General features: G+C 38.7%; 1 protein-coding gene across 2 annotated transcripts in view; it reads right to left on the bottom strand.

Moving 5' to 3' along the window:
- Positions 1-26,130, bottom strand: part of slc26a6l2 (solute carrier family 26 member 6, like 2) — a 40,533-nt gene extending 14,403 nt beyond the window's left edge. For both annotated transcript variants that reach the window (XM_073939797.1, XM_680900.8), the window contains exons 1-10: positions 25,695-26,130; positions 23,411-23,550; positions 20,169-20,279; positions 17,760-17,932; positions 15,484-15,648; positions 13,444-13,596; positions 13,279-13,361; positions 7,121-7,268; positions 4,597-4,710; positions 3,833-3,910 (exon numbers count right to left, since the gene is read on the bottom strand). In XM_073939797.1, coding sequence (XP_073795898.1) covers positions 3,833-3,910; positions 4,597-4,710; positions 7,121-7,268; positions 13,279-13,361; positions 13,444-13,596; positions 15,484-15,648; positions 17,760-17,932; positions 20,169-20,279; positions 23,411-23,550; positions 25,695-25,852 — 1,323 coding nt within the window. In that variant the 5' untranslated portion in view covers positions 25,853-26,130. The remainder of the gene's footprint in view (positions 1-3,832; positions 3,911-4,596; positions 4,711-7,120; positions 7,269-13,278; positions 13,362-13,443; positions 13,597-15,483; positions 15,649-17,759; positions 17,933-20,168; positions 20,280-23,410; positions 23,551-25,694) is intronic.
- Between the last annotated feature and the right edge of the window lie 1,259 nt (positions 26,131-27,389).

Raw genomic sequence — 27,389 nt, forward strand, 5'->3', positions numbered from 1 at the left:
TAAAAAAAGTGGACCAATTGGAGCGGTTTACAGACCGACCGCAACTTTACGTAGGAGAGCGGCCCCCCCGCCCACCAATATTGATTGACAGTCTCGCGTCACAATCATATCCTCAGTTTCTTGTTGTTTCACTTCTGCCATTTTCAGCGTGTGAGACAAAGCAATATCACTAAAGGAACACCCGTGCTCTATTTTTAGATGAAAAGCTCATTGGGCTCAACACCAGATCAATATTCTCCACATTATTGCTGTAATCGGAATCATTGCCCTTTTCTTTTTGCGTGGTGCGGAGCCGTGCATTTCGGAGTTCTGGGCGTGGGTTTCTGTCGGGGTGCACGCGGCGGAGCTTGGCAGCTGCAGCGCCGTTGTGTTTGCACTGGTGGAGGCCTGTGTGTGGAGTTGTGGAATGCGTGGCGCGACGATTCGGGACACTTCATGTTTCTGCACATTCGGTGCCTTAGTCAAAGTTAATTCAGTGTATGTGGTTATCAGTCTCGGTGTACAAGCTTGGCAATTGTACACCGAGACTATACAAAGACACAAATGATTTTGTATTCTCTGCTTAATCTGTGTCCGAGTTGTACATGTACGGCTGAATCCTAGCTTAGCTTAGCTTAACTTCTCTCTCTCTGTCTGTCAGCCTGTCTGTTGCAAACACAGAGCGTAGAGATTTTGACTCCACCCCCTTGTTACGTTGGGCGGGAAGCCGAAACTAATTTTCATGTGAAGCAACATGCACCTGTAAGAATTGAAATATTGCAAATATTCTGATATCTTTGACAATTCAAAACATGAGCTGAAAACAGAGACTGGTGACTTCACAACCCACCAGGGAGGAATGCGGGAAAAACCAGTTCCTGCTGCATTTGCATCTGACTATGCTGAGACTCAGCTTCATCCCCCCAAGTCACACATATGGTCATTTCAATGTTTCAATGTTTTAGACTAACCAAACTGACTTTAACTATCATGTTTGATATCATTTGAAATGTCTCAGTGCGATTGGTACAATGGTCTCATTCTCTCAGAAATAGACATAATCAGAACAATAAATATATAACTTCAGGCATCTTTTGAACCACTGTGAGGGGTGTGACACTAAGTGTGAATGTCTTTTGTTATACATTCACACCCCCTTCCTTGAGGGAATTTTTGGATTATTTAAGGTAAGGGTTGAGAAAAACTCAGCGCGATTCTGCCTACCCAGATCAGCCCATAACGTGGAGCTTAAGCTCCACGTTATGTAAAATTTACACGTTATGTAAAAAGTCAGGAATGCATCTTTTAATCTTGGATTTATCTTTGATAATTTGATGTTTTGTATTGATCGTTTATGAATTGACTGATTGAATTGGCATAATACATTTACCTGACTAATAAATTGTTATGTTTTGAACTATTCAAACCTCGTGTTATTATCACTGATAAATGTTGTTGTCCATAGCACTACAAGCCACTGTACAGGTTAGTAACGGACTAAAACATGTTAGACGAAGCAGCGTGGCACGCTATTCAATGTTGTTAGAGATCCGACTAACAAATTGGCATTATTTCATGTATACTTGGACTGTAAAAGGCCAACTATTTAGAACAACAAAATATTGTTGAAACTACTTTAAATGTGGATATTTAGGCCTTCATCTACAATAGTATAATCCTGCGCGATTATTATTAAAATACTTTGTCTTGATTAAGTAGATAACAGATCCATGGGGACCACATAAAAATCTCCTAAATTGAGTAAGTAGGGTTCTGCCTTTTTAGGAGAGTGGTTAATCGCCTCTGTTTAATGACCAAGACTGACAAGCTTGTATTAAGAGATTGTATACCCGGCCGGTGCAAGACTCGAGATGCTATCGGAATCTGAGTAAATGAAAATAAGGTATAATAACAAAATAAAAGAATATTCAATCATAATCTAAAATAATGTGAAAGGAAACAAAATAATCTTATCAATGTTTTATAATTGGAGTCAGATAAAACGAGGATAAACATATTAATATTCTAAACCATCTCATACTAAAATTGGAGTCAGATATGAGTTAAGTTTAATATAAATCAACATTGTGCACTGGAAAGACCGAACATGCAGTGAACCTTCATCCACCATTGGATACCGTCATTGGACCAACTGGCTGGACCCTACACACCTAAGACAGCAAACTGTGTAAACGCCCCCAACATGACACTTTTTAACACATTATAATAAAAACATCTGAACTGTGTGTTGAACTGCACCTAAACTGACACACCCAGAAGAACCTTAACATTAATATTAAATCATAAAAAGGAGTAAACTATGTGCCCTTTAAATTTAAATATTTTAGATACCAATGCATTTCTCATTTAATTTCAGGCTTTATTTCAGTGTAAAAAATTTTGGGTTCCACATATCACTTTGCATTGTGACAACATGAAGTAGTTAAGTTAGCAAAGTTTCAAAATGTAATTAGATTGAACATAGACAGTCAAGTTGTCCAACAAAATCCTAAGCGTTGTGTTGTTTCAGCTCATAAATACTTAGTTTGAACAATTGGCAAACTTGTTTAGGTGTTCATTTCATTTTATTGTCGGCTTAGGCCCCATTTACACTAGTGCATTTTAGTTTTAAAACAGCGTTTTAGATCAAAAACGATCCGCGTCCACACTAGCGTTTCACATAGCGCTTCTGAACATATCTCCGTCCACACCACGCCACCAAAAACGTATATCACGTGACCATTTACTCACTCTGGGCATGCACGTTCTAGTATAAACTGGAAGCATGTGTCTCGCTCGGCATTTGGTTATTGTTAGTCAACAAACGCCGGTTGAACAATGAACGCGATGGCAAAGAAAGCAAGAGAGGTATTTTTGTGGACAGACGACGAGATCGAGTTGTTACTAAACGTAACAAACGAATAACTGCACAATGACACTTAAAACAGACAATAGTGCAAACAACGCTCCCATTTCTGTGTCCATGTTGTTGTTTACAGTGAAGGCTGGTTTGCTGTCTTCCGGTAGCGTTAAAGCCATGTGTTATAGTCATGTGATAGGGGCTTGACGAATAAGGGAAGGATACGCAATGACACAAAAGCCCCAATCAGGTAGCGAATCTCAGCAGTCCCGCCTCCGTTTTCAGATGTCTCAGTTTTCCCCCATCCACACGGAGCAGCAGCGTTTCAGAATGAAAACGGCCTCTCCAGCGTTTCCAAAACGCTCCCTTTTCGGCGCTCAAAAACTCTGGCGTAGTGTGAACGGATGGTGTAACCGTAGCAAAACTTATGCGTTTTCAAACTAAAATGCATTAGTGTAAATGAGGCCTTAGTCCCTTTATTAATCCGGGGTTGCCACAGCAGAATGAACCACCAACTTATGCAGCACATTTTTACACAGCGGATGCCCTTCCAGCCACCACCCATCTTTGGGAAACATCCACACATTCACACACACTCATACACTACGGACAATTTAGCCTACCCAATTCACCTGTACCGCATGTCTTTGGACTGTGGGGGAAACCGGAGCACCTGGAGGAAACTTGCATGCAAACTCCACACAGAAATGCCAACTGAGCCGAGGATTGCACCAGCCAAGGATCGAACCAGTCGATCTTCTTGCTGTGAGGTGACAGCACTACCTACTGCGCCACTGCATCACCGTGTTCATTTCAAATATTTATTTTAATCAATATTTTGCTATTTATTATTTTATTAATAAATAAAATCTTCACAATTAAGCTAACACGAGGCCCAAGAGTTACCAATTAATTAAAAGTGTCTGAAAATATTTTATTACCGACAATTGTTAAATGATGTTTGTTCAGCCTTTACTTGAGCGCATGACTTACTGTGGGCAGTTCCTCAAAAAGTGGACCAAGCTTCAAAACAGTAATGAGCACAATAACAGCAGATATTAATCCAGCCACCTGCAGGACACAAGGGTATAGCAGTTGTGCATAACTGTATTTGAAGAGTGTAGAAGCAAAAACCTCTAAGTGCCGTCTAAAAATTTTTTCCAGGTTGTTACATTTAGTTTAAGTGATTTTGCTCTAAGTGCAAGGAATGGGTTATTTTAATTGCCTTTAACGTAAAATAACTGAACTTAAAAATAGAAGTAAAAATTAATTCATTTATTCATTTTCTTTTCAGCTTAGTCCCTTTATTAATCTAGGGTTGCCACAGCGGAATGAACCGCCAACTGATCCAGCAAATGTTATACGCAGCAGTTTTACTTCCAGCTGAAACCCATCATTGGGAAACATCCATACACACCCATTCACCATGAACAATTTAGCCTACCAAATGCAGCTATACTGCATGTTATTGGACTGGTGGGGGAAACCAGCGCACTCGGAGGAAACCCACGCCAACTCGGGGAGAACATGCAAACTCCACACAGAAATGCCAACTGATCCAGCCAAGGCTCAAACCAGCAACCTTTTTGCTGTGAGGCGATCATGCTACCCACTGCACCACTGTGAGGCCCAAAAGTAAAAATTTCAAAGGTAAATTTCAGACGGCACTTACAGATTTTTGCATCTGAACTCTTTATTTATTTATGCAAAAGTGAAAAAATTGGGGTAATTTTTTAAATTCAGTATGGGATTATTACCTGTGTTTTTCCCCCTGTGCTCTCCTGAATGAGACTGCGAGACATTGAGGAAGTGACGGCGTAGCACTGAAAGAATCCACCAATGGTGTTACTGAGACCCAACGCCACCAACTCCTGCAGAGCGACCAAAAGAGCAACTAATACCTGCACCTTTCTTTAACATTTTCCAGAGTATATTATTGTAAACAAGTGTGCAAAATACAGGACTCGTTGTAGAATTGCGGGTTTATAAAGCATTTTCCATGAATTTTGTCTGAAACCACAATTTTGTCTGAAACCAAACCACCAGATGGGCCACCAAACACCAAAACATTTCTGTCATAGGCCTTGAACCGGCCATCAGCACCCCTGGATATTGTCTTGATTACCGGCGAGCTAACCCTTGCAGATCACTGGAGAATTCACTATTATTCACGCTACTACACATCTGAACTGAACTGGACTACATACCCCATCATGCAACTCACACACACCAGTTTCAGAGTCTTGTCAACTGTATGTGAGCATTAGTAAGAGATCAAAAGAAGTTGGTGCAAATCATATGCAAATAATTTTTCTATTAGCACTTTACATATTATTATGCCTTTTTATAAGCAATGTAACAGAGTTAACAGAACTCAGGCACTTAGACTTAATAACTTCATAAGAATTAAAACTGAATGTATGATTCGCAGTAGAGGTCTGCATTTCCGCGGCTGTCCCGCGGGTGCCGCAGGACCTGACCAGATTTCTGCGGCGCGGGAATAAATTTCCGAATAAATCGCGGGAGCGGTCGGTAACAGGTTTAATTTGGGACGGGAGCGGGCTGTCTAGCAATATCGCGGATATTGCTATGCGAATGAGAGAGAGAGAGAGAGAGCGAGCTTTGCCTGTGTGTGTGCTTGATGCTTGTGTGTGTGTATGTTAGTGCGTGCGAATGAGAGAGAGAGAGAGAGAGAGCTTTTCCAGATAGCAAAATACACTCGGGCCAGTTCCGGCTAGATTCTCGCCTGCCGGAGACTTACCACTCAGCCCGGCTCCGGCTGCCGGACTCCGGATGCTTGTGGACTCACTGCCCGATTCCGGCCCAAATCAATCGGGCCAGATGCGGCGGCCGTAAGCAAGCCGACGCTGCTGCATCCGCGACGGAATCGGCCCGAGAGTAATGTGCGCTGCGGCCCGCAGCTGGCATGACTCAGTATTTATATACCTTTATATAAAACCTTTTGGTATTACATTGGTACTTGATACATAGTATTACAAGCCTTTGAGTTGATATAACAGTAAACGCCTGTGTGTCTGCTTGGTGCTTGTGTGTGTGTTAGTGTGTGCGTATGAGAGAGAGAGAGAGAGAGAGATTTGTCTGTGTGTGTGTGCTTGGTGCTGTGTGTGTGTTTATACAGACAGCTTGGCTGTCTGGACTGTATAGCTGGGGGATTTTCGGTTTTGTTCTCCCCCGCTTTTAGCGGGAGCGGTCGGGTTCGGGCTAAAACCTGGCGGGTGCGGGTGGGAGCGGGATTCAAAATTTAGTCCCGCGCAGATCTCTAATTCGCAGCTAGCTCTCTGCAACTCTCACATGGTTGCCCACTGAAGCTAAGCAGGGCTGTGCCCGGTTAGTACCTGGATGGGAGACCACATGGGAAAGCTAGGTTGCTGCCAGAGGTGGTGTTAGTGAGGCCAGCAGGGGGTGCTCTACCTGCGGTCTGTGTGGGTCCTAATGGCCCAGTATAGTGACGGGGATGCTATACTGCTCAGTGAGTGCCGTCTTTCGGATGAGATATTAAACCGAGGTCCTGACTCTCGGTGGTCGTTAAATATCCCAGGATGTCCTTTGAAAAAGAGTAGGGGTTTAACCCCGGCATCCTGGACAAATCTGCCCACTGGCCTCTGTCCATCATGGCCTCCTAACCCTTTCCATATCATAATTGGCTTCATCACACTCTTCTCTCCACCAATCAGCTGGTGTGCGGTCTGGCGCAAAATGGCTGCCGTCAAGTCATCCAGGTGGATGCTGCACACTGGTGGTGGATGAGGAGATTCCCCCTATGTGTAAAGCGCTTTGAGTGCCCAGAAAAGCGTTATATAAATGTAAGGAATTATTATTATTATGATTCAGGAGTCAAAAATGCTTAGTGGGGATCCTTAAGTTAATATTTAAAAAAATGTCTTTAAATACACATATAAAAACAATATTTTTATTCATTCAATTCAAGAACTTTATTCATTTGTCTTATTATTCAAAACTGTTTCATTTAAGTTTGGTTTTGGAAAAATAATAGAAGGTTTAACTAGCACAAAATGTGCCTACAATCACATACAGTCAAATCAAACAGTATTCAGACACCAGCCATCCTCTTACTAGTGAATGCAGGACACTTCAGTTCATTTAACAAAAGTGAGTTTAGCAAAATAAAACAAAATGGGAAGTGTTATACCCCAAAAATATAATAAACGTTGAAGGTGTCTGAATAACTCTGAAGCTTTTGATTGTACATATGTAGCAAAGTTTGGTTGACCGGTGTCAGTATTGTATTACATGTTGTACCTGATTGCTGTCAACTTTATATCCATGTTTGAGAGCAAAAATCTTGCCCAGAGAAATGCTAATGGCATATCCCACCACAGCCACAGCAAATGCATCTCCTGCCACTGACGAAAAGAAACACACCTCCGGGACTCTGGGGGGCATCAGCCTGGGGAAGAGGTCAAAGGTGGTAAAGTCTAGATTGGATACATGGCCGGCCGGAAGATATGCACATTAATATAGCAGCATTTCTTTATGACGCTGTATAACAATAATTCATATTTTTACAGTACTGTGATGGTTGGGTTCAGGGTTGAGGTGGGGGTAGGTGTCAAAAAATGTATTGGGTAATTTAATAGATAGCATAAATAACACTCAACTACTGTTTTTACAATACTGTGATGGTTGGGTTTACGGTTGGGGTAGATGTTAATAAAATACATTTCATAGGAAATTTAATAAATAATGTAAATAATTCTCGTTAACATCCAGCCGCATCAAAGATTACAAATCACCAACGGCCAATGTATGACTATAAATGTATGTTCATGCATGGACTGCATATAGAGAGGGTGATGCAAATGTTTTAAATCAGAATATTATGCTCATATTGTAAGTGCACAATGCACATTTCTATTATTGTGCGTTAGTATAAGCACAAAACAATGATACATTTCACACTGACTTTGTTGCATTATTTAACTTGTCCACAAGTTTTTGTCTTACAGTCAGAAGAGACAGAGACACAACAACTACACGGTTCAAAAAAGCTGAATGCCTGAATTTTTATCCAGTGTTATTAAAATTTAAAATGTGTTTAGCTTTTGGATGAAGTGCTTGAAAATGTAGATGTTGCTTTCATAACCAATAATCTTAATAAATACTGTAGGAAATATATATTTTACAAGATTAATACATCTTAATAAAGATATAAATGACAGTAATTCAATATAGGGCTTAGGGCAAACATGCCATTTTCCCTAGGATACTATACTAAACTAGACTAGACTGTACTGTTTTTTTTGATGGTGGACTTGAGTATTAGTCTGCTTAATATCTGTTGATACTGCTTCTTCAACAGACATTTAACTGACAATATGAAACTCAGCAAGTACATGTCAACTTACACTAACCCTAACCCCAACCTAACAGTCTACTTATAATCTAATGAGAATTAGTTGACATGTAGGTGCAATGTAACTTAAATTCAATAAACAGACCATCAAAATAAAGTATGACCGACTATACTAGACTAGACTATGCTACTACTGTACTATAGCAAATAGCATCTGATATAATGTGAGAAAAGGTGCAAGATGGTGGCGCAGTGTTGCTTCTGTGTGGAGTTTGCATGTTCTCCCCACGTTTTTGTGGGTTTCCTCCACAGTCCAAAGACATGCACCATAGGTGAATCGAATAAGCTAAATTGGCCGTAGTGTATGTGCGGTAGTGAATGTGAGAGTGTATGGGTGTCTTCCGTAGCCGGGTTTTGGCTGGATGGGCATCCGCCGCGTAAAACACATGCTGGATAAGTTGGCGGTTCATTCCGCTGTGGCGACCCCAGATTAATAAAGGGACTAAGCCGAAAAGAAAATGAATGATTGAATGAATAATGTGGGAAAGTATGCATATGTATGCAAATATGTAATTTGCCACACTCGAGTGTTGGAAAAGTTTAAAAATGCACTTGGAAGGTGGTTAAGATTTTAGAAAAGGGGTAATAACCAAAAAACTAGTCAAAAGAGCAAAAACAACAGATAATTTATGCCTCTTTCCACTGACTGGTACAGTACGGTACGGTTCGGGTCGGTACGGGTCACCTTTATCAGGCTTGCGTTTCCACCACAAAGGGTACCCTTTTGGTGGGCGTGGTTTATGACAAAGTTTAAGTCGAAGTCATGCTCACTCGCATAAATGTTTACAGTAAATCTGTACAGATTGTTCACATATCATAATGAGCAGCACTTCTCACAAAACAGATGGTTTACACATATAAATACTTGTTTATAAATGTTTATTACTAACTTTTCTATGAACATGATTTGATTATAACTGCAGATCAATGACAGTGCGAAATAGCCTACTGTAACGTCTGTAATTATATAAAATAAATACATAAATGCAACATATATGAACTCATACAGCCCCTTACAGTCTCCGATATATCATTAATTACAGAAAAATTACACACAGCAAACATTTAGTACTTATTTGAGTTCAAAACACACGCAATAAAGCCCACAGTCAGCGCAAACCTCTTATCTGTGTCTGTAATGTTCACCAGCACATGTAAGCTCTGTTAGAGAGTCATTTTGTCATTCCCAGTTCATAATAGTCCAAAAGGCGAAGATAAACACGGCAGTTTGTTCATGATTCAGGTTGCTAAAACAATTTCGCTCCTGTGTCTTGACGGCTTTTTTTTCCGCGTTTTACTTTCGCTTCACTCTCGCGCTTGTCCTTTTTTTCTGAATAGATCTGATGACGGAGACACTTCAATAATCATACACGTTATTATCGTCAGCTCAAGAAGTTTGTTATATCAAATATAGAAGCAATCGTGAGCTCCCGGAAGAAAGCGAATACCGCTCGCACTGTTAGACGAGCTCGTAAAACAACGACACGGCAGATTTTTCTTCTTGGCTTTGTGTCCGTTCATCGAGACGACAAAAAGCTTTGTTTGTTCATACATGGCTCGTTATTATATTCCATATAGTATTTCCATGTAATGTCTCGGCTTTGTATTTAAAAAAACATGGCGGTTCCTTTGTTTACGTTCTGTGTAGCTCCACGAGCTCGTGACGTATCTCTGTAACCAATCAGCGTTCAGCTGCACGTGTAGCTCCACCTTTTAGTACCCTTTCTCCTGTTTGGTACCCTTTCGAAAGGGTGCCGAAAAAGTGGTACGGTACGGTTTGATTCGGTACGCTTTTTGACAGTGGAAACGGCCATAAAAGCCTACCAAACCGAACCGTACCGTATCACTCAGTGGAAACGGGCCAATAGTACAGTGGTTCCCAACAGGGGGGTCCTGACCCACAAGGGGGCCTCAGTGAGCTTTGTCAGGGGTCGCTTCATATTTTTTCTAATTTTTAGCTGGGGACAATTAGGAGAACGATCATGTTGCCATTTTATGCTGACCAAAAAATAAAAAATAAATGGACAAATTTGTAATACGTCCTCCACAAAAAAAGATTGAGTCTCAATGATTCGCCTTCAGCAGCTAATACCAATGACCCAAGCATGCTGGACCCAGGTGAGGAATCTATAAACATTTCGGGTCGCAGCGCTAGCAATACTGGAAACACAAATACCAAGAAAGGTACCTAAACTATGGTTTTATTCAATTTTCTCGAAGCAAAACGTCCCTGACCCAGCCACAGTGCATTATCTGCGCAAAAATTCTTGCTAGCTGTCCAAATTAATAAGACATTTGCAGATGACTCATCCCCAATACCGCGACGAGCCCAGATCATTTTTTGAGTGCAAGGAAAAATAATTGAGACACCCAAAATGAGATGAGAGACGTCACAGCTACTGACAGGAAAATTTTAAAAACTTGGCAACTAATATATGGCCAATTTAAAAGCCAAAGCCTTACATTATTCAGTAAAAATGGCCTACAGATGTTTTGCTCTTATATTCTACATTAGGCTTTTATTTGTGCATAATCATATCTAGATATAGTAATAAACATAAGGTTTGTTTGAAAACAACTTTTTTTGTCATAATTACAGCAAAATTATATGAGTAATAATATCATTAAATGTTGAGGGGGGCCTTACAATATTTTCCGAGGAAAAAGGGGGTCTCAGGCAAAAAAAGGTTGTGAACCACTGTCTTAATAGGTACATCTTTATTGGGATTAAATGGTACCTGTCAGGGTTCGGGAAGGATGAGGGAGCGAGGACTCAATTGCAACATAAGATGGTATTTATTAATAAAAATAAAACAAAAAGGACAACAAAAACCACCCCGAGGGGGAAAAACATAACTATAAAACAAACACTCAAACAAACTTGGATGGACTGGCAGGACAAACAGGACTAGATAGCACACGACATGGAAATAACGACGACGAACTGGCAAATGACTGAAAACAGGAGGGGGATTATAAAGCAAAAAGTAAATTGACACACAGGCGAACATGACAAACTAATAATGAGTAAACAAGGAGGGTGGGACTAGACAATAGACGGGAGAGCGCATGACACAGAGAGACAATACAAGCCATGCGCTCACATAACACAACACTGAAGCACACGACAAAAGCACATGGCCACAATGTAAACACCGAGCCACGTGCTTTGACAAAAGACGCAAGACACGAGCGCACGATGAATGAAAACACTCACCGTGCGCTCACACACGCAGCGTGCATGCTTCATCCCAGCGCCGACCAAAACCGAAACCAACAAGACTGAGACGCTGGGAATGAAACACCACGCTGCTGACAGACGAAAACACAAACACGAGTACAAGAGCGCACGCGTCTGAGGGACGCAGAGCGCGCGCGCGGCCGCGTCAAGCAGGAGCGCGCACACTCTGCGTACACCCACGACGGCGCGCGCACACAGAGACAGAAACAGGACCAGACATGAGTAGTGTCAGAGCTCTGCCACCAAAACAAGAATTTACAAGACCAAAGTGGCAGAACCCTGACAGGTACCCATATGAAAAATACTATATTCTTTAATAGTCCTATCGTACTCTATAGTTAAAGTGTTTACATTCATTCTTTCATTCATTTTCTTTTCCGGCTTAGTCCCTTTATTAATCAGGGGTCACCACAGTGGAATGAACCACCAACTTATCTACACTTTCAGAAAAAATGGTACAATGTTGTACCAAAGAAGGTACAAACCCTTGTCACTGGGGCAGTACCTTTTTATGGAACAGAATTGTACTCTAAGACAAAGAAACAAATTTGTACCATTGCAGTTTGTACCTTTAAGAACATGATTTATACCATGGGAAACCAAAATGTACCTTCATCAAAGATACAAATGTTTTTCTAGTTGTTTTGTATTATTGCATTATAGAACTTAATAATTATGTTTATGAGTTTCTTTAAACATGCTTTTAAATGATGAATCATGTTTTAATATGGAAATTATTCATAAATCACTTTGCTTTTCCAGTTATATTTATTTTCATAGATATTGTAATAAAGAAGGAGTTGTCCAACACTTATGTACATTCTCACAAATAAAGGTACAGGAGCTGTCACTGGGGCAGTACCTTTTCAAAACATACATATTAGTACCGAAATGTACCTAAAAAGTACCTCTGAAGTACCATTATGGACCCTTCAGGTACAAATATGTACCATTTAAAAAAGGTATCGCCCCAGTGACAGCTTCTGTACCTTTATTTGAGAACAATTATGTACCTTCATTTGAATTGTACCATAAAAGGTCCAGAACAGTATCATAAGAGGTCTTTTCTGTACCATATAAGGTACAACTTTTACAAAGGTACAAAACTGGCCCTCAAGCAACATTATTTGTACCCCCGTGTACCTTTTTTTCTGAGAGTGTAGCATGTTTTACACAGATGCCCTTCCAGCTGCAACCCAACACTGGGAAACACCAATACACTCTTGCATTCACAGACATACACTATGGCCAATTTAGCTCATCCAATTCACCTATAGTGCATGTGTTTGGACTGTGGGGGAAACTGCAGCACCTGAAGGAAACCACTGCAAACACGGGAAGAACATGCAAACTCCACAGAGAAATGCCAACTGACCCAGCTGGAGCTTAATCCAGTGACCTTCTTGCGGTGATTGTGCTACATACTGCGCCACAGTGACGCCATAGTGTTTACAGCACTTTATTATTAAATGCTACAGCATATTTTAATAGATTATAGGGTTAGGAAAGTGAAAGGTCTTGCAAATCTCACACGTGAGGGTGTACTGTAAGCAGTAATATTTCCTGAAGGCTGGGATTTGTGCTCTACTGTAGACGTGTTTTGATGGGGGTTTTAGAAAGTCAGTCAGCAGAGATCAAGACAAAGAAGTGAGTCTCAAGAAAACATCCTGTTTTTAAAAGAAACAGTTTAGCTTTGTTGGATGAACAAACAGTAGACTACAGTGATTTCAAGCTCACTGTGTTCCTGTAGTGTCCACTCAAAATATTTTACAATCAAGCATGCAATATGAAACACACTCTTACCCTTTGGGAATTTCTCCCACCACGTCAACACCATTAATAGTCTTCATTTCAGTATAATGAGAAATGAGAGTCCCTGCAGTGATCTGTAAACATACACACAGATCTGCTTATGGCTATATGTACTGGTTTGACATCTGAAGAAACCTGAGCACTTTGAGTACTCACCACCATGAGCTCTATGGGAATGGGCAGGGGTAATCTGTGACTGTAGCAGGAGTTGATCTCCTTCACAATAACCAAAGCTGTGAGAGAAACCAGACTGACCACTAAAGTGGGAACGTGAGTCTGCGGTAATAAACCGCACAGCTCCACCAGAGTCTATAACGAAAAAATCAAACAATCAAACACAATAAGTATGCTTAAAATGTCTTGAAACTCACTTTAAAGTGACTTGAATTTGATTTAAAGGGATATACTTGCAGCCCCATCATTCAAAACATTACAATAAAACAAAAACATATAAAACCTAACATAATAAATACGTGTTATAATTTCTTAAATATATGAAAATATATTTATATAACCCACTTAAAAAATCACAGAAGAGAATAAGTTAATACTCAAATAACTATTGCAGAGTTTGTTATAATAGGTGTTATGTTTTTTTTGACATCACATCACATTTTTGTAGTTTTCGCGGAGATTGTTTATGTTGAGAGTTGGGTTGAGTTTGAGTTGTGGGGTTGAGAATTAAATATCAGCCTTAGGATCATCAGCAATGTAGCCCTCACAGACCGCAGGAGAACACTCCTTGCCATTCTAACGAACTACATCATGCACCGCAGTCACACACCAGGTCCAGTTCACCTCTTGATTACACACAAACAGCTGAAGTTCATCAGGACTGATTACTTGAACTGTACATCACAGTCACACATCCATGGCTGAGTCTTGTTTTTAGAGCGAACATTACAGAGCGTCTCCCTTGTGCTGTCTTGTCCTGCTGTGTTTTGACCTTTTGTTTTGTTGACTGTTTATGGTGTTTGGCCTGCCTTGACCATTCACCTGTAACTAGCTATGTTTCCATCCAAAGATGCTAATTAGATTTATGCGCAAAACCAGATAATCGCATAAAAGACACGCGAATAAAATATTGTTTCTATTCAACAAGTCAAAGATAACAAAATCATCACTTCCTGATTAACTGGCACCAAATATCAACAGTTAAGATGAAATTTGTTGCGGTAGGAGAAGCTGTGTGAATCTTTTTTTATTTAATAAATTACTTGCTTCAAAAGACAATGCAGACACGCAATGAACACGTGGTGGCGTTTGAAGGTATGGGATGCGGAGCGCAGACGCTCTTGACGCTCTTCTGGAGGTAATTAATAATATAATATCACTAATACTGAAATAGTTAGGCATTTTAGAATAACCAAAACAACATTTCAGATGTTTTACAATGTGCTCAGCCAGCTAGTTTATCCATTTACACACATTTTCATCATCAAATGATCTCTAATAACAAAATCACATACTAAAATTTGTTCGGTAAAAGTGTTTCCATCGTAGTTTATGCGCAACTTTTTTATCGAATAAACAGTTTATCCAACACAGTCATGCGCATTTTCAAAATGAATGCGCATCTTGGCATTTCCATCAACCATTTTTTATGCGTAGATCCAAAATGCGCATAAAAGTAGTTGGATGGAAACATAACTTTGCCTGACTACTCTTAATAAAAGCTGCGTTTGGATCCGACCGTGTTATCCGACCGTGTTATTTATTTTCTAAAACCTCTGAACTGACATGCATCATCTTAGCTGATTTGACAATTTTGGAAAAAATTTTAACTTTTTGTACAGTGTTTAAACATCTCAAGATTTAAAGGAAACCCATTGTGCCTCCTTTAACATGATGCAAAATGAGTCTCTGATGTCCCTAGAGTGTGTATGTGTAAGTTTCAGCTCAAAATACCAAACAAATAATGTTTCATAACTCTTTGAAACTTTTTGGCTTAGAGCCAAATTGTGCCGTTTTGGTGACTGTGGCTATAAATTGAAATGAGATTGTACTCTTTTCAAAAGAGGGTGGAGCTACAAATGCCTGTGTGTCAGCATAGTGGCAGATTCAAAACATGACTAATGTCCTATGCTAATAGGAAGAGATCATCAATAATGCGCCATGTTTTTTAAGAAGTGTGATTATAAATATTATATATAGAAGTTGCATAATAGGTCTCCTTTAACTGAATGAAATGCTTACATAAAGCAGCTGCAGGGGTCCAGTGAAGCGTCTGGGTGAAACTCCAAACATGTATTTGAGTTGAGCTGTGATCGCATGAGCGGCTGCTCCTGTTGTGTATCCTCGGACTAAAGGCTCTGAGAGATATGTGACCACAAAGCCAAACCGAACAACACCCAACAAAACCTATGAAAATTAAATAAATGCTTTTGAACGAACAAAAACGTTCTCTTTTCATTTATTTTCAATGTTTATTTTCTACATTCATTCATCAGCTTTCCTCCCACATACTTTATTTCATTTGTTTGTTCTCATTCTCGCTCATTAAACGGAGAGTTCTTTTAGGTATTTACAGTAGTGTTAAGTACTTAAGTAAATGGACTTCGTTACTTAATATTTTCTTGGCTACTTTTTACTTGTGCTGAGTATTAAAAATAGAAGCAACTTTTACTTTCTACTTGACTACATTTTTGATTGAATATATGTACTTTTTACTCCACTACATTTGAATGGACGCTTATAGTTACTCGTTACATTGTGATTGTGCATGACAAGTCGGCATCTCTATCTACCACGACTAATTCGTTGGGCGGACGAGGCAATATCGCCATCTGCAGGCTGCTGGAGGTACTGTATGCACTTTATGAGCTAAATCACGTGAACATGAAATAACAGCTTGCCAAATACCAGGTGTTTAATTAGCGACATGGCTGCAGCAAATGATGAAGCCGAAGTCGGCACATCAAGCAGTGCCAGCACTGATGAACATCCATGGCCTTATCTGAAAGAAATGTTTTCATTTGCCGATATGCAGAATGGCTCTTACAGGATGCAGTGTCTACTTTGTTTGCCACGAGAATAATGCTTTTAAGAATTTATTGTAAAATTTGAGAAACACATTGAAGTAAGAGTCTATTTAATGTTAATTTAATGTGAATTAAGTGAATTTAATACAGTTACTGAAATGGCAAAAGCCACTGCGACATGACAAGACTATGTTTTAGCTTAATTTATTTTTGTGCAACATAAATAAATGTTTTATTGAAATTATACATTTTGCATTTAGCTATGAGTTTGTGATGTATTTTTTTAATTGAATTTATATGTAGTTTACTAAGTTGAAAAATAACTTCTTATCAGTGTTTAATATTAATAGAGAAAACATCCTAATCAATTGAAAAACTACTCAAAATAAAAGTATTGCCCCCCTTTGAGACGGTGAAGTGAATCACATGAAAGTCAGCTCTGAATTTTTTTTACTACGTTTTTTACAACTTTTTAAAAATAGTTTGTGCCATTTTGAACATTTGAGTTTGAGACCTTTTGTTCTATATTTTTTTATCTATTTTGTTCTGCCGTTTTGAAACATTGAAGTGTTCAATTTAATTTCTATGTTAGGAAATAAAACCTTTCTTGGTGTTCTTTGAGCCTGCATTCAGTATGAGTAAAATACTTAAGTCATTTTTTTTTAATTGGATACTTTAATGCTTTTACTCAAGTCTTACTGGAATTGGTGACTTGTAACTTGTAATGGAGTAATTTTTACAGTAAGGTATCTATACTTTTACTCAAGTAGGGTTTTCAGGTACTCTTTACACCTCTGGGTATTTAATAAATTCTCCCACATGCAATTTTAATACTTTATGCGTTTCTTTCTTATGTCAAACAGAAAAGATGATATTTTGAAGAAAGCTGTTTTGCTGGTACACATGAACTTCCATAGTAGGAAAATTATGACTATACAACTACGAAGTCAACGGGTGCTAGCAATATTCTTTGAAATAATTTATTTTGTGTTCAACAGAGAAACTCAAATAGGTTTTGAACAAGTGAAGGGGGTGGCATGGTGGCTCAGTAGTTAGCACTGTTGCCTCACAGCAAGAACGTTGCTGATTTGAGTCCCGGCTGGACTAGTTTGCATTTCTGTGTGGAGTTTACATGTTCTCCCTGTGTTCACGTTGGTTTCCTCCAAGTGCTCCGGTTTCCTCCACAGTCCAAAGACATGCGAATAGGTAAATTGGATAAACTAAATTGGCCGTAGTGTATTAGTGTTTGTGCATGCGAGAGTGTATGGGTGTTTCCCAGTAATGGGTTGTGGCTGGAAGGGCATCCATTGCATAAAACATATGCTGAAATAATTGGCGGTTCATTCTGCTGTGGCGAATGAATGAATGAATGAATGAATAAACAAGTGAAGGATAAATAAATTACAGAATTTTCATTTCAGAGTGAACTATCCCTTTGATATTTGCATGCATGTTACCAGATTTGTTCATGTGTTTTTCTGCAAGACTCACTTGGAAAATGCCGCACAGTAATGTTGTTGCTGCAGCCACTTTCAGCCTCTGCAGATCTCGTGCCTCTGTGTCCACAACCACCAATCCATTTGTCCCATTGGTAAGAAAATGACCGTCAGGAGCCAGTCGCTCCGAGACGCTTCCAATCATTATGCTAATCACAGCAAAAGTTCCTAAAGCATTGAAGGCAAGCAAAACAGCATTACTGAATAACACTGGCAGGAAACCCTAACCCTAATTGCTAGAAGCTATATGTAAATAAGTCAAAGATGAAAAGGGTTTTCAAGCAAAACAATAAATTAAAATAATCGCTATGATTTGCAGAATAAAAATAAATTTGACAGTCACTTTTAAAGTAGTTTAAATAGCAGAAAAACATGCCAGACATATTTAAAACAAGCATCATCTGATGACATAATGAACTGACTATTTTGGATAGCGTTGGAGAAAAAGAATTTATTTTTATTACTTTTGTGTTTTTATTTATTAGAAAATTGCTTAGACTAACAACAGATTATTCAATCTTTTCTATTGTATTATAACACATCTTGACCAGACACACTTCCTCTTTTTTACTGTGCTGCATACTTTTTTAAGGAACATGCTGACAAGTGGAAAAAGCAGAATAAGAATTAGTGTGGGGGCCTTTGTTTAATACAAAGTCTAGACATGTCACAAGTTGTCATGATGCTTGTAGAAGTTGTGAAATATATTAAAGATGCACGTAATTGTTCAGTTATGGTATGCAGAGAAGGGTTGCAGAAAGAGGAAGTATGTCTGGGGGTACAAAGAGCCAAAGGACTGCAGAATGACTGATAAGTGATGTTAAACCAAAACTCCACCTGTTAATATCAGTTGTGTACATATGCTGAAGTCAGGAATTTTAAGTTAGTTGTGAACCTCTTGAATGTAATTCTTGTATTGCATTGAGGTAATGTAACCCAGAGCTCTGTCATTGAATTATTCATTTGTGTCTAATAAATGACTAATATTTTTGGCATTGAAGAAAACACTCTCCAGACCTTTTCTTATTGAACACGCATGGAATTGGCTTGATATTCCAACAATAGCTATTTTTTTAAGTGTAATATGATTAAAATGATATACAGTGCATTCGGAAAGTATTCATAGCTTGCTTATTCCAAAATGGATTAATTAAATTTATTTCGTCAGAATTCTACGCACAATACCTCATAATAACAATGTGAAAAAGGAGTTTTCGTATTTTTTATTTTTTTATTTTATTTATTTCTTTTTAAAATAAAAAAAACACGAAAATTCACATGTACATAAGTATTCACAGCCTTTGCTTTAAAATTGAGCTCAGGTACATTCTGTTTCCACTGATCATTCTTGAGATGTTTCAGCAGCTTAATTGGAGTTCACCTGTGGTAAATTCAGTTGATTGGACATGATCCTAAAAGTCCTACACCTGTCTATATAAGGTCCCTGGGTTGACAGTGCATGTCAAGGCACAAACCAAGCATGAAGACAAAGGAATTGTCTGGAGACCTCAGGGACAGGATTGTCTCGAGGCACAAGGCTGGGGAAGGTTACAGAAAAATTTCTGCCGCTCGGAAAGTTCCAATCAGCACAGTGGCCTCCATCATCTGTAAGTGGAAGATGTTTGGAAGCACCACAGCCATATCACCCTGCAGCCCAAGACCGGTTACTCACTGAAGCTAAGCAGGGCTGAACCTGGTCAGTACCTGGATGGGAGACCACTAGGGAACATTACATTACCAGGACTCTTCCTAGAGCTGGCAGACTATCTAAGCTGAGTGATCAGGGGAGATTAGTCAGGGAGGTGATCAATAACCTGATGATCACGCTGTCTGAGCTCCAGCATTCTTCTGTGGAGGGAGGAGAACCTTACAGAAGGACAACCATCTGTGCAGCAATCCACCAATCAGGCCTGTATGGTAGATTGGCCAGACGGAAGCCACTTACCACCTGGAATTTGCCAAAAGGCATCTGAAGGACTCTCAGACCATAAGAAACAAAATTCTGTGGTCTGATGAGACTAAAATTGAACACTTTGGAGTAAATGCCAGGCGATACGTTTGGAGAAAATCAGGCAGCGCTCATCACCAGGTTAATACCATCCCTACAGTGAAGCATGGTGGTGGCAGCATCATGCTGTGGGGATGTTTATCAGCAGCAGGAACTGGAAGACTAATCAGGATAGAGGGAAAGATGAATGCAGCAATGTACAGAGACATCCTGAATGAAAACCCGCTTCAGAGTGCTCTTGACCTTAGACGGGGGCAAAGGCTCATCTTCCAGCAGGACAATGACCCAAAGCACACCACCAAAATATCAATGGAGTGGCTTCACAACAACTCAGTGAATGTCTTTGTAGGTTTTGTATGTTTTCACTATAAGCTTCATTCTCTATCTTCCACTCACCTATGGAGATGTGTTTAGAAGTGCCGAAGATGAAGTAGACCAGGACAGGATAGAAGGAGGTGTAGAGACCAAACACAGGCGGGACAGAAGCCAAAAGAGCATAAGCCATACCTGAGGAAAAGAGATTAAAATGTTTATAAAAGAGATTTCTTAGTCTGTCAATAGAAAAGCAATTAAAATGGTTAATATAAGCGTCTCCTTTAACATTTGCGCATACATGTATTTTTTTTGTCATCAATCCTAGTTGTAAGAGCAACAAATAATAACTGGACTTCTAGTTGATCGTTTGAAAAAGTGGCAGAAGGTTGATTTTTCTGATGAATAATCTGTTGAACTGCATCCCAATCATCACAAATACTGCAGAAGATCTATTGGAATCCGCATTGACCCAAGATTCTCACAAAAATCAGTCAAGTTTGGTGAAGAAAAAATGGGAGAGATCTGCTGAGTGGATGGCAACATCAACAGCTTAAGGGATCAAGTGCTGCCCATTACATAACAAACCACAGGAGAGGGCAAATTCTTCAGCAGGATAGCGCTCCTTCTCATACGTCTAAACATCAAAGTTCCTGAAAGCAAAGAAGGTAAAGGTGCTCCAAGATTGGCCAGCCCCGTCCCCAGACATGAACATTATTGAGCATGCCTGGGGTAATATGGAGGAGGCATTGAAGATGAATCCAAATGATCTTGATGATCTCTGGGAGTCCTGCAAGAACGCTTTTTCGGCCATTCCAGATAAGTTTATTAATAAGTTATTTGAGTCATTGCAGAGATGTATGCAGTCTGACCACGCTCATGGGAGTCATACACAAATACAATATTAATTCATTTTCCACTGCACTCTGACTTTATATTCTATACTGTACATTATTTATCTTAAGTCTAGTCTCAGCAAAGTCAGACCTTACTGTCCTAATGAAATAATTTAAATCAAGGCATGATCATATTTTATTTATAAGCCACTTATGATCCCAACTGATCAACTAGAAGACAAATTATTATTTGTTGTTCCTAAAACCTGGATAGGACAAGACTTTTGCCATATGCATAATATTTGTGTATAAAATTTAATTGGGAATTTGGACTCAGATTTTATATTTAACAACCAGATTAGAGTGGTAGTTAAATCTAGTTTTTTTTTCAATTAAGATAACTAGCAGAAACAAAGCAATATATACCAAAACAACAGTTTGAGACAGTAATCCATGCTTTTGTGACCACTCGGTTAGATTACTGTAATGCACTGAATATGGAAAGTAGCAGGTCAACTGTTGCCCGTTTGCAAATGGCGCAAAATGCTGCAGCACATCTGTTAACTGGTACTCACCAGTGTGGCAAATACGACCACATTTCCCTGTGTTAGCTTCGCTTCATTGGTTGCCAGTGCATTTTAGAATTTAGTTTTTTCATTTCTTTTTAAATCTCTAACTGGTTTTGCCCCACCTTATAACACTGAGCTGGTACACCCCTACAAGCCCAACTCATTCTCTGATCGGCTTCTTCTGATGTGCCAAAAATAAAGCATAAGATTAGAGGGGACGGTGCTTTCGCTGTGGTAGATCGATTGGCCTCTGCCCATTAGACAGAACTCTTGTTTGTTTTCATTTAAATCAGCTCATAAAACTTTTTTTTCGCAGGCGTTTGACACCTGATCTTAAATATGATCTTAGTTATTTTAATTCATATGTGCTTTTTTAGGTAGTTTAGCTAAATTTTATTTCGTATTTTATGTATTTTATTTACTATTATGCTTATTTTGTTTTATGTTTCTGTACAGCACTTTGGCTAACTTCTGTGTTTTTAAAATGCTCTATAGCTAAAGTTTGCCTTCATTTGACTTGACTTTAGTTCGATAATTATGTACCCTCATCCCCCTTTTTTATGATTATTTTATTTAATTAATAAATTTTTTTCTCATTTAATTCTTCTTGTTAAACAAAATAATGGGATTATGTTGTGTTATTAAACTGTGCATGCTGTTTTTTTTATTAATAAAGCAAAAATAAATAACACACACACACACCCACACACACACACACACACACACACACACACACACACACACACACACACACACACACACACACACACACACACACACACACACACACACACACACACACACTCAAAAGAGAATGTTATTTAGCCTGGCTATTAACTAATTTCTCGGAGATTATCTGTTTTTAAGAGAGCAAATTAAAGGTATAGTTCACACAAAAATAAAAAGTCTGTTATTAATTGCTCACTCTTGTGTCGTTCCAAAGCCCTGAGATCTGAAAGTCCAAAACTGTACCAAAAACCTCATCAGACCAAAAACAGACCATGTCTTTACTGGTTCAATCACAATATTATCAAGCTACAATTATACTTTTGAAATTACAGCTTTAGTCAATAGCTCCTTCTTCTCAGTGTCAGTATATTGTGCATGTTCACAAGAGTGTTTCTCTGTGCACTGATATACCCCATTTGCCAACAAGAAGCTTCCTCTGTTTGCAGTGTGATTGAGTGCAACACATAACAGCACAGTGTTTTCGTGAACGTGACCCCTAAACTGACACTGAAAAGAAGAAACTGTTGAACTCTCTAAAAAATTATGTTTGTTGTGTGTTCAAGCTTATATAAAAAGAGCTGAAACACAATTCTTAATTTGGTAATAAAGTAATAAAGTAATTTTCAGTTCACCTAAATCATTCATTTAATTTTCTTGTCAGCTTAGTCCCTTTATTAATCCGGGGTCGCCACTGCGGAATGAACCGCCAACTTATCCAGCAAGTTTTTACACAGCGGATGCCCTTCCAGCCGCAACCCATTTGGGAAACCTAAATCTTTAAAAATTAATAAGTTAACTTAAACAAATTGATTGTCTGGAACCCAGCATTTTTTTCAGTGTATAAAGGCTCTGTTTACCTTGTATGGGCGCACGAATGTATTCTCATAGCTTGATAATATTTTGATTTATTCCCCAAAGCACATGGTATGTTTTTGGATGTTTGTGTTGTTTTTCTGGACTTTGAATAAGTTGGGAACTCTCTATGGAGGATGAAAAAGCTCTACGATTTCACCTCAATCTTAATTTGTGTTCTGAGGATGATCGAAGATCTCAGGGGATTAGAACAAGATGAGGGTGAGTAATTAATAACATAATTTTTTATTGTTGGGTGAACTATGTCTTTAAGAAACATGTCTATGTCTTTCTTCTCCCATGTGTAGTTTCACTTTGCAGCTTGCTCTTGTAAACTGACCTTGAGGCAGATGCATGATTCCCACACTGACGCCTGAAACCAGATCACCAAGTCCATTCTCTCGGATGGAATAACAGGGGATCCAGGACAGAACTGGCATCCACGCTAGAATCCAAACCTTCCACTGTCCCACAGTGCACCTATATCATACAGTGAAAGAATATACACAGTAAAAAAAACTGTAAAAATGCTACAGTAAAAATCTGTAACCTGGTTAACAGTATGTTTCCTTAATATACACAGCGAATAACCGTAAATTGACTTTCCCATAATTCCCTGCATGGCATGTCACTTTTTATACTTTTTGTTGGCATCACTATAGATCTTTTTTATATAGACATTTATATTACATCTAATATTGATAAACAATGTTTATTTCATGACTTTAATTTTATGTGTGTTACCGTACTGGTGTTTAGTAGCTGTGTGAATGAAACTGAGCACCTTCTTCACACTAATACTCTTTTCTGCTTGTGGGAAAAGTTGGTTGTGTTGAGCACTGGTTCATTATGTAACTTTCTCATCACCAACTGTATATGGCTGTGTTAACGTGTCTATCTGTGTAACAAAAGATTTCTAGATGTTCGTAATTCAAATTACAGACCATTATAAATGAATGAAATACGGTAGTTTACTGTAAGAATCAGAAATTACTTTATGGTTTGTACCATATTTTTAACGGTGAAATACTGGCAACCATAGCTGCATTTTTTTACTGTAAATTTTACGGATTTATTTTTTACAGTGTTTAAGAAGCTTTAAAAAAATGTTAAACATGTCATTTATGCTTTTTGACTACTAAATTTACTTTAACCATACAAATGAAAACCACTGAAAAAATATTTAAACTCTGTGGACCCGGTACCGTGTCCGTGACGTCATCGACTTTCGCTTTTTAGATTTAAAGGGCTAGCGTTGCACCAGACCCCCGTAAGTGGTGTCGTTTGAAAGTGTAGAATCTATATTTTATGTACATATGCATCACTGTGGTTTTTATCCTACTGTATAAAAGTTATTTACACTTAAATACACAGTATTTTGGATACTCGAGCTGGGTATTTTACATTGGTTCATTTTCATATTTTCCATATGATACGTGTACAAGTTATAGCTCAAATGAAAGCTTTTGCCGGTGCTCATACAGTTCTAGCATTCTTTTTACTGAATTATATTCATATGCCAAACAGTTGTTGAATAAATTGTGGTGTTTCCATGGTGCAGAAATGTAAACAATACATTCATGATCACTAAGCAGCCCCAGATAGCACAGACAGCTGTCATCTCTTATCTTATGCTGTGCCCTTCAGGGCCATTCTCCTCTGTTTTTGAGGTGATGTGCATAAGTAATCCTTTTATATGTCTGACGTGGTCCAAACACAGTGAATTATGTTTGATCAAACAAAAGAATAGTGAAATATGTAAACAAGGATCGGTCCCTGTGGCTTGTACAGCACCCCTCATCAGTTGGAATGCAATAACTTTTGCATAGATTATGGTAGAGACCTTTTTCTTTTTTCCTATGATTACAGACATATGCAGGAACCACCAAAATTAATTACAGCACGCTAGACCACACAGAACCTAAAAGGTACACTTTCAAATTTGAGTTTATAAAAAAGAAAAATGCAAAAAGCGCCTCTTTTTTTAGGTGTTTATTATAACACAGACAACATATACAGTTATTTTAAACACTTTCAATAGTGTTTTATGAAAATTCAAAGGGGTTTCTTTAAAATGACACCAATTTTTTTTTTTTTTTTATAAAAATAACAGACAAAGTAGTTTATTACAAGGTTTTTGTACTCTAATATACAACACCAACACAGACAATATATCACTAAACTATTAAAAATGTTAATAAAAATCACTTTTTAAAAAACTTTTTAAAGTCAAAAGTTGTTGGAAGAAAGATCAAGGTCCATTAATGTAATTCAAAAGGAGAAATGAATGGACTAAGTACTAAAAAAGGTACTAATTTACAGATATTTTGAAAAAATAAGCACAAAAATCTAATCCAGATAAATTAAAATGGAAGAAATTGCTGCACTTAAGGAAATCATAGAATTTAGGTAAAATATGCAAGATTTCATAACATCCTGTTGCATGACTTTATTTATATGCAAGTAAAATGACTAACAGTATGTAGCTCAAACATCCGCTGCGTAAAACATGTGCTGGATAAGTTGGCGGTTCATTCTGCTGTGGCGACCTTGAATTAATAAAGGGATTAAGCTGAAAAGAAAATGAATGAATGAATGAAATGCACACACTCATATTTCTTTACCTCAAAGAGTCACGGATCTTCTCCTTTAAAGAAGGCTCTGGGATTTCCCTCTGCCATTGTGCTACGTCCTCTAGTTTAAGTTCATCCAGAATGATCCTATCCATGCAGTGTTTTTCTCCAGCATGTTTAGAGACCCCACTGCTTGTATTGTTCCTCATGGTACAGTCCGTCAATGTGCCTAGATCTACAGGGGTTTTAATAACTCAATCCTCTCCCATGGGTTATAACTTGGATTCAGATGCTTTTCTCTTCCTTGAGAGTGAATCTGTGAAGAATCTCCATTTAACTGAGGATAATCTATGGTTTTCTAAGCCAGGACGACACAGAAGAAGGAGCCATCTATTGAAGCAGTCAAAGTCTTCCTAGAAGTGGAATTTCTGTTTGTGAAATGTCCAACTGAGATGTTTCTTTCTCCTATCAGAGTCCTTGAGTTCTTATCAGCGTCTTCAGAGGTCCGTCCTTACAGCACACCCACCGCAGTCCCATAAACACGAGCATGCCAAATGAATCACACTCCTGTAAATTAACTCCTGACACCTCACGTACTCACAAACGCACCAACAAAAACAGTGTTTACCTTTTTGCTGTGTTGCTGATAAACAGTTTTAAGGAGAGTATTGTTTTTCTTACAGTAATAATATATAATAATTATTATTATAATAGGGGTGACATGTTGGCTCGGTGGTTAGCACTGTCGCCTCACAGCAAAAAGTTTGCTGGTTTGAGTCTGGGTCAGTTGGCATATCTGTGTGGAGTTAACTTGTTTCCTCCAGGTGCTCCGGTTTCTCCCACAGTCCAAAGACATGTGCTATTGGTAAATTGAATTAATTTATTTGTAGTGCATGAGTGTGCATGTGTTGTGATGGGAGTGACACAAACAACTGAAGTTTTGGATCCACATGCAGGTTTATTTAAAGTCAGGCAAGCGATGGTCAACACAGGTGCAAACAGGTATTTGGAGACAATCCAGAATCACAGTTAAATACAGGCAAGAGATCCGAAAGGCAGGCGGCAGGCAAAGACAAAGAGGCTAACAAGGCTAACGGTCGGTACATGGGATAACACGACTGGGAAATGCGTTGTAATGCTACTGTAAAAGATAACAAGACTCTTCAAACTGAAAGGGTGAATGTGTGGCCTAAGTAGTGAGTGCAATCAGTTTCTGACAATCCTCAGGTGGTGCGAATGTAATCAGTCTAGATGAGTTAGCATGTGTGAGTGTGACCGGAGAGCATGTATGAATATGTAGTCCAGGAAAAGGCGGAAGTGTAGTCCATGGTTATTGTGTGGGAGAACCAGCGATCGCTGGTTATCGTAACAGCATGTGAGAGGGTATGAGTGTTTTCCAATACTGGGTTGCATCTGGAAAGGCATTTGTTGTGTAAAACATTTGCTGAATAAGTTGGCGGTTCATTCCGCTGTGGCAAGTCTTGATTACTTCAAGGACTAAGCCGAAGAAAATTGATTGAATGAATAAATAATTATAATAATAATATTAATAATTGATTTTAATATTTTATTGGGACATGTAAGCACATATTTGTAATTCCAGTACTTGAAAAAACTCAACTGGGATTTTTGTGATATTTATTCATTCATTTTCTTGTCGTCTTAGTCCCTTTATTAATCTGGGGTCGCCACAGCGGAATGAACCGCAAACTTATCCAGCAAGTTTTTATGCAGCGGATGCCCTTC

Source organism: Danio rerio, chromosome 23 (assembly GCF_049306965.1).
Source record: "Danio rerio strain Tuebingen ecotype United States chromosome 23, GRCz12tu, whole genome shotgun sequence".
Taxonomy (NCBI): Eukaryota; Metazoa; Chordata; class Actinopteri; order Cypriniformes; family Danionidae; genus Danio; species Danio rerio.